We start from the raw sequence: 8,963 nt of genomic DNA, 5'->3' as shown, positions 1-8,963 counted from the left end.
AACATTTCCTGGCCTCTTGGACCCTTAGACTGTGAATGGGCAGTTGCGTCTGTTTGATCTGGTTTAAAGAACTTAGCGATAGACCAGAATTCAATCCAAAGAAAGCAAACAGTTGTTGTTACTCCCCGTTTAACCGCACAGAAATATAGGATAAATTATCATAAATTCCTGCTCCATGTGCCTTAAGGCTCAATAGAACTTCTTTCATTAAATAGAGGTTTCATAATAAAGGTGTGAAAACCTTAACTTCCCCATAATGCTCAAAATGTTTTACATTTGAACGCAGAATAAGCTAGTGACATTCAAACTGGCGTTAATTATTGCAATGTCAGTTGATTTTGATTTTTTTTTTTTTTTGTCAATTGCTAATTTATATAATTATCAAATTATAAGAGCTCACTCAATGTTTTAGGTTCTAAAATATAATTTTCACTTTTGGAACGTCCGTAAGTTTAAACAATTAAGAATCGTCATGCGCGCATCACATCTGAATTATGTAAAGAAGAAAAAAGAAGAGGTGAAGCGCCTCTCTCGTACGTCAAGTTATTATGAATTGTTTGATGCGATTGGTGCCGGGAATTCCAGATACGTTTTGAATATTTTACAGATGTCAAGAGATCCAATCGGCTTGATGCAGAAAAAAGATTTGGTACGTAGATATATTTGCCTCTTATTCTTATCAAAGTGACAAATCAGAATCAGGGAATCGGCACCGGTGTATGTGTAAGATAAAGATCTGAAAAGGTGGGGAGGCCTTCCGAAAGCTCCTCGTGATAGCATTTCTTTCACTCTGTATTTTCACAGGGGAACTTTTGTCATGCGTTTATTTATTCAATGTACCTGGATACCTGGATACCTCTGTATAGAGCTTTTAGACTTGGTGTAGTCTCCTTCGCTCCTCCTCATCTATTAATGATTGGACCAATTTTTATAATTGAACTTGTTTCCTAGGGTGTTGCTTATCTCCAACTCTGCTTTGAATTTATTCAAATTTTTTGCTGATACTGTGGTTTCTTGTAGTTTATTCCAGTTATTTACAATTCTAGATGAAAAAAAGTTCCTTCTTTCATTTGTTTTAAAACGTTCTTTTTTCAGTTTCTTGCTGTTTCCTCGTGTCTGAATGTTCTTGTTTGGTTTAAGGAATCCTGCCTCTACCCTGTCTATTCCCTTTACTATTTTATATGTTTGGATCATATCTCCCCTTCTTCTCCTGTAATCTAAGGTCGGGAGATTTAATTCTTTCAATCTCTCACAGTATGTTTTGTCTTTCAATATTGTGTCAATATTGTTGAAATATCAATGAACAATGACGTCATTAGTTTTTGTACTGCAATTCAGATCAACTTGTATCAAATTCACAATAACAATGCCCATGATCATTTGCATTCAAACTTTATAATAGTTTTCCTCCCACAGAGTTAAATAAAAAAAACAATGTAACGAAATCAACAATCTACACCCAGTAGAGTTATCAATTTTACATTTTAAAAAAGCAAAAAACGTAACTAATAAACAAGCTACATCCAGTAAAGTAGAACCTCCTAAACTTTAACTTGTCAAATTAAGTTTAAATAGGTTTTCTCATCCCCATCAATGATCTTAGTTTCACAAACTGGTCTTTTGGTAAAGCTTTTGTGAGAATGTCTGCTAACATTTCCTGTGTTTTACAATATTGTAACACAATATCACCCTGGACAATCTTATCCTGAACATAATGATACTTAATATCAATGTGTTTGGATCTCTTTGACCCTTGACCATTAGCAATATACATTGTACTTTGATTGTCCTCATAAATAACAATTGTTGGTTCATTAACAGTAACAGTACTGATCTGAGTCATCAAAGAGTTCAACCATGTTGCTTCCTGAGTCGCTGATGCCAAAGCAATGTACTCAGCTTCAGCAGTTGAGAGTGCAACACAATTTTGTTTCCTACTCCCCCATTGAACAGCCCCTTCTGAATTATGAAAAATGAACCCAGAGGTAGATTTTCTACCAGAAGTATCACCCGCCCAGTCAGCATCTGAGTAACCAACACAAGCATAAACATCATCTGAGATAACATTATTTGCAGTATACACCAGGCCAAAATTTGTTGTGCCCCTTAGATATCTAAAGATTCTTTTTACTGCCACCCAGTGTTCCTTACATGGGTCTGAGGAGAACCTAGCAACCAACCCTACAGCATATGCTATGTCTGGCCTTGTTCTATTGCTTAAGTGTAAGAGACTACCCACTGCAGACTTGTAATTTTGAGGATCAACTCTTTCACTGTTTGTTTTCATTTCCAGGAGTAAGCTTTTGGCTGTTGCAAACCGGTGTATCAGTCGGTGAGCAATTTCCCATGCCAAATTGGGTAAGTATTTGTTTGGTGTAGGATTCTTGTCCAATCCAAAATGCTCCCATTCTCTTGTCTTTTAAATTCAACACCAAGAAAGTAATCCAGTTCACCAAGATCTTTCATTTCAAACTTGTTGGAAAGGTCACTTTTGACTTGAACAAGTTCTTCTGCATCTTTGGTTATAAGGATCATATCATCAACGTAAAGGCAAATAACGAATTTATCACCCTTTATTTTCCCTCGTACATGGACACATGGATCCACAGTTTTCTGAAATCCCATTGTCTTTAAACATGTGTCTAGTTTTTCATTCCAGCACTTTGGAGATTGTTTGAGTCCATAACGACTTTTCTTTAAACAACAAAAAGATCCTCTCCCTTTCCAAGTCCAGTATAACCCTCAGGTTGTTTCATAAATATATATCTTCTTCAAGTTCACCATTTAAGCATGCTGTAGTAACATCCATTTGATGGATATTCATTTTCTCCTTGACAGCTTGAGATATGACTGTTCTGACTGACTCAAACCTTGCAACTGGAGCATAAACGTCATCATAATCTTCTCCATACACTTGATTATAACCTTGTGCCACAAGTCTAGCCTTATATCTTTGAACAGTGCCATCAGGGTTCAGTTTCCTTTTAAAAACCCATTTACAACCTATGGCCTTTCTTCCCTCTGGAAGCTTTGCAAGTTTCCATGCACCGTTTTTAAGAAGGGAATTGTACTCATTATCAGCTGCCTCTTTCCAAAGCTTACCATCATGCCTTTGCAGTGCTTCAGATAGAGTTGTAGGCTCAGCATCATAGCTGCTGCTGCTACTACTACTAGTGTACATCCATTCTCCATATCTCTCAACTGGTTTTGTAGCTCTTGTACTCCTTGTTTGTGCTTCAGTTTCATGAACATTACCCTCTAAGTTTCTTGTTTCATGATCATTTTCAGTCTCAGACTCTAAATTTAGATCAAGAATTGGACACTGAAATTCATTTTCCTGAGCTGCATCTCCCTTACTTGGCAGACCTTCAAATCTCCATTCTGTGAAAATAACATCTCTACTTAGAATAATTCTTCTCTTCTCAGTATCATAAAGCCTATAGCCTTTTGATGTTTGACCGTACCCCATAAAAATGCACTTTCTAGATTTTGGATCTAACTTCTTTCTTTCATCCTTTGGGATATGCATGTAGGCAGTGCACCCAAAACTTTTCAGATATGAAACATTTGGCTTTTTGCCTGTAAAAAGCTCCCTGGGAGTCTTATCACCTAACACTCTTGAAGGACTCAAGTTGTGAACATGCACAGCTGTATTTAACGCCTCAGCCCAGAACCTTTGGGGTAACCTGGATTGAACCAACATGGTTCGGACCTTCTCAATCAAAACTCTGTTTAATCTTTCAGCAACTCCGTTCTGTTCAGGAGTTTGAGGAACGGTGTACTCATGTCTAATTCCACATTCTAACAAGAACGCTTTAAATTCATTAGACTTATATTCCCCGCCATTATCTGACCGCAAGATTTTGATTGATTTCCCAGTAACTTTTTCAACCATGGTTTTGAACTCTTTGAACACACTCTTTAGTTTGTATAGCATAAACCCAGCAATGTCTTGTGCAGTCATCAATGAATGTTACAAAATATCTATTGTTTCCCAATGACTTTGGTAAAGGGCCGATCATCACTGTGAATCAACCCCTGCACATCATTGAGACATTGGTTTTCAGAGTGAGTAGGAAAGGGAGACCTGTGTTGCTTTCCCTTGGTACAAAATTCACAAAATTTTATTTTCTTCTTGTGATCAAAATCAAACTTTGATACGATCTTCTTTTGTGACAGTTTACACAAATTATCAACTCCAAGATGACCAAATCTGCAATGCCACAAGTCTTCCTTTGATGCACTCTGACCACCATCATCAAGAGAAACATATTCTTGTTTACTTTCAACACTCAAAACAGAATTGTAGTCGGCGTTTGGCCTGATTTTTACTAGGCATGCATTTTACAATAAACTGATTGTCTTCTTGATCATAATTTGCATAAGCAAGAGTTCTTTTTTCATTCATGATTTTTCCTGAAGCTTGGGAGAAAATTACACTTCCCCCATGTTTCAGGATTTTGGCTACACTTATCAAATTATGAGCAAGTTCAGGTACACAAATCACATCATTTAAGATGCACTTTTCACCCTCTAAATCCAGGTAAACTTTACCAATTCCAACTGAATTAATTGTGTGTCCATCTCCTAAAGTAACAACTAAATTGTCAGTTCTTTGGAATTCATGAAAAATTGTTATGTCATTACACATGGTTTTGAACTCTTTGAACACACTCAAGACTTGGTCTTTAGTTTGTATAGCATAAACCCAGCAATGTCTTGTGCAGTCATCAATGAATGTTACAAAATATCTATTGTTTCCCAATATATACTAGCATTTTAAAAACTCTAGAACAAAAATAGATAGATTAGTGAAAGTTTAAACTTTCCTAATACGACCATTGTTTTGGTTTTCCGTCACCATTTTGTTTTGTGAAGTATTGAAAGCGGTCCTTGGTTGGTTTTTTTTTTTCTTTTAGGGTTAGTCATAAGTCTTAGTAAAGGTACTTGAGTGTTTGTTTTTCCTATGAAGGTTAGTTAAAGGTACTAGGTTTTACTTTTTCTATGGGTTAGTTGAGGGAATATTTGAGTTGTTTCCCTTAGCACGAGGAGCTTACGAAAGGCCTCCCAAAAGTTGTGTATGAAACAGTGCCAGACAAAGAAAGAAAAAAAATACAAGAAAAAAAGCCATGTCAAAAAATGAGTCTTCCTTGCTTGTATTTATTTCTTTTGCTTAGTCTGGCCCTGGCACTGTTTCAAACACCCTTTTTTCACACCTTTATTATCTTTGCCTCCAATTGATACACACCAACATGACATATATAACATTTCATAGTAAGGGTGTGGCTCAGCGGTACGAACTTTGTTTCGAACCTGAAAGGTACCGAGTTCGATCACCCGCCGCTGCGCTGTGTGGTCTTGAGCAATTCACCTCGCCCTAGCTCATTTGCGGCGTTACACTGCGGTTGACACCTGGATTATTTCAGTCTTCCATTGGAATAGACCCAAGAGACAAATTTCCCCTCTGGGATGAATAAAGGGAATTCTATTTATTTTTTATCCATCCGGCATTTTGTTTTCCGCCCTTTCCTTCTTCTCCCTCCAATGTCCCTTGCATTATGGCATTTGCCAGCGACTCATGGCGAGAAACACAAGACAATTTTCTTTTCGTGATTATGTGGTCTTGTGGCATGACACTCTCCTTCAGATCGGAAGGTCCTGGGTTCGATTTCCCCTCTGAGCGGCGCATAGTTGAGTTCTTGGAAAAGGCTCTTTACTCACATTCTTTCAACGTACTCGGATGTAAAATGACAGTTAACGGCGTTGTCTCTGTCGGGGAAAATATAATATCGCCTAATAGCGTCATGTCTCGTCCTACATGTTAAGTGTTGTTGTTGGCTAAGTACTCTTTGTAAGGCGCTTTGAACACGTTTAGTGGATATTGCACTATATAAAAGCTCATGTTTTTGTTGTTTTTTTATTTTTTATTTTTTTTTTTTTTTGTGTTTTTTTTTTTGTTTTTTTTGGTTTGTTTTTTATTGTTTTGTTGTTTGTTTGTTTTTTTTTGTTTGTTTTTGTTTTGTTTTGTTTTTGTCTTTTGTTTTTTTTTTGGGGGGGGGGGGGAAATTAAATATATAGACTAAACACGTTTCGTACAATAAATTGAGTTTAGTATCTAAATCATCTCGAATTATACCGTTTTGGTGACAAAGGGTGACGTGCCTGATTTTCCCAACACTCTTTGCCATCAAATGATTCCAAAAGTTATTAAAATCAATCTAGATTTAATTAGTATTAATAAATGAAAAATGGGTTTAGCAAATGAGGATTAGTAATTCCTTACCTCAACCAAGTGAGGCTTGACATTATCTTTATCAAAATAGCGTTAGTTGTGCGGACTTGTGGTCAAGTGGCATTACACCCGCTGTGAGACTTGAAGACGAAAAGTCTCTCAAGTCGGTGCAAAGTTGAATCCCTCTTATTACAATACCCTAGTATAAATATAATATTTAAACCTTGTCTTCATTTTCTTTTTTCTTTTTTTCTCTTCATTCTTTCTTCAAAATTTATTGTCTTTCATTTTCGGTATCAGAGTGAAATAAAGTTGTTGTTTTTTTCATCTGTTCAAATGTTGATTGGAAGAGAAATTGTACAGTTATTTACATTTCCTATTTATTAACAGCAAGGGCTAACCCCGCTTCGGAAAGCGATAGCCCTGAGTCAGGGAGAGATAGCGATGATACTGGTGGTGGCTGGTGCGGATGCTAGTCAGACAGGCGCAGTAAGTAGTTTTATATTATAGAAACAAAATTTCTGTGCTTTTTCTTGTTTTCTTCTCCTTTTCTTTTCTTCTTCTTCCTTCGTTTCTTCTCGAAAAGACCACTGAGTACTATCCAAACTCTTCCGGATAGTAGAAGATGTCTATTGAAAAGACTCAACATCATATCTATTTTTGATAAATAAACTACTATTATTAGTATAGTAATAATAATCACCATCATTATCAATATCATCATCATCATCATCATCATCATCATCAGCAGCAGCAGCAGCAGCAGCAGCAGCATAATCATCATCCTCATCATCAACCTTATCGGTCCTTTAAATGTGCATCACCATAGTTGAATGCTTCTGCTTTTCCCAGCTAAATAAACAGGCTCTTCACGAGGCTGCACGAATGGGACAGAGAACCTTACTTGCTCCTCTTCTTAGCTGTGACAACATCTCAGTCAATGTCCAGGACAAGGTACGTTTTGAATATAAATTTATGTATGTCACTTGATATATTAATCTATTGACGATCTGCTAAAAAGTTCACAAACACAAACATACACACACTCGAACACACACACACACACACACACACACACACACACACACTAGCGCGCATATATATATATATACATATACATATATATATACATATACATAATATATATATATATATATATATATATATATACGTGTGTATGTATATTATATGTATCTATATGTGTATATACCCTATGACTCCTCAATCAAATAAGATCGCAAAACTGAAGAGACGCCTGGGATGTCGAAACGGCCGTATTAGACGACATGTGAGTTCATTTTACTCATTATATATATATATATATATATATATATATATATATATATATATATATATATATATATATATATATATTGCAAATTATAGAAACTCACATTTTTATGGCTGGAACAGCTGTTTCACTAAATGCATTCAGTGCCTTGTGCACAAAATGTGATCTCATTAAGTAAATTATGAGATTGTTGGCTATCATCTAAGGGGTAATACGCATATCCTTAACCAGCATTTCTTCTTCTTCTCCTTGTTCATTTTGTTTCTGTTGTTGTTGTTGTTGTTCTTCTTCTTCTTCTTCTTCTTCTTCTTCTTCTTCTTCTTCTTCTTCTTCTTCTTCTTCTTCTTCTTCTTCTTCTTCTTCTTCTTCTTCTTCATCATCATCATCATCATCTTGTTCTGGATCGGTCTTTGATAAAAAAGAGTAACAGTAAGACTTTTGAAATAACAGTTTATATATCAGTTATTGGGAAATATAATGACCAAACTGATGAATCCTTAATTGCTCTGCTTTGTCTTTTCATATTGAAATATAAATCCTCAATTTGGGTGATGCCTTTCAGCTAACGTGCACATAATTGCATAATTGTCTGATTAATGGAAGCAATTTTGGACTCGCTTTGATATTGTTGTAATAGACAAAATGTTGCGTTGGTTTGAGAGTTATTCCATTACAACAACGAGACTAAAACAGTTTGAGTTATATCAGACCTGATAATCAGTGCACACCGATTGCATCCGTTGCTTTTCAGATATGAAGCAAATAGTAAAAATATTTTCCCCCTAAAACACAGCTGGTGACACATGATCTGCAAGGGAATGAAATAATAAGTTAGAGGGAGATGGCTTGGCAATTTAAAGTGAAGCAAATGTAAATGATGACAAACGACACCTTGACCATTTGGCCTTTGTCATGGTAATCTATATTTCTACATATTTTACTCTTGATATTCAAAAATTGATTTTTCTGTGCGATCTTGCGATGAGAGGAATTCCCTTAAGGACAAGTGGAAACTACTACGTCCACATCTTTGTCGTCAGGCTCCATAAGCCAAATAAATGTCTCTTATGATTTTTGACACAATTTACTAAATACTTATTTTCTTTCGAAATCCTGGTTTTTCGTTTATCTTAAGTTTGGAATGACGCCTCTCCATAATGCAGTACGTGGGAGACACATCAAAGCTGTGGAATGGCTGCTTTTTGCCGGCGCCGACGTTAATGCCTTGAACAACGTATGTAATGATAATATCTTTTATTGTTCATCCATGACTCCGATATACCTATATATAAGAGCGTTGTGTTTCCACCACATGTATTTTGTTATTTTTTCCATTTTCCTCCTCTTTTTGTTATGTTTATACTGCATTGAGGCTATGTGGTCTGGTGGTATGACTACTCCCTTTCGGATCAGAAAGTCTGGGTTCGAGTCATGCTCGAC

At 36.1% G+C, this 8,963-nt stretch overlaps 1 protein-coding gene across 1 annotated transcript in view; it reads left to right on the top strand.

The window, feature by feature from the left end:
* Positions 1-328: 328 nt before the first annotated feature.
* LOC144976519 (uncharacterized) overlaps positions 329-8,963 on the top strand; it is a 64,647-nt gene continuing 56,012 nt past the window's right edge. Inside the window, exons 1-4 of the mRNA XM_078920814.1 lie at positions 329-649; positions 6,623-6,721; positions 7,085-7,186; positions 8,659-8,757. Coding sequence (XP_078776940.1) covers positions 473-649; positions 6,623-6,721; positions 7,085-7,186; positions 8,659-8,757 — 477 coding nt within the window. The 5' untranslated portion in view covers positions 329-472. The remainder of the gene's footprint in view (positions 650-6,622; positions 6,722-7,084; positions 7,187-8,658; positions 8,758-8,963) is intronic.

This window comes from Berghia stephanieae, chromosome 1 (assembly GCF_034508935.2).
Source record: "Berghia stephanieae isolate SIO BIC M18660-M18661 chromosome 1, UCSD_Bste_1.3, whole genome shotgun sequence".
Classification (NCBI taxonomy): Eukaryota; Metazoa; Mollusca; class Gastropoda; order Nudibranchia; family Aeolidiidae; genus Berghia; species Berghia stephanieae.
This window is presented reverse-complemented; position numbering and strand designations above follow the sequence as displayed.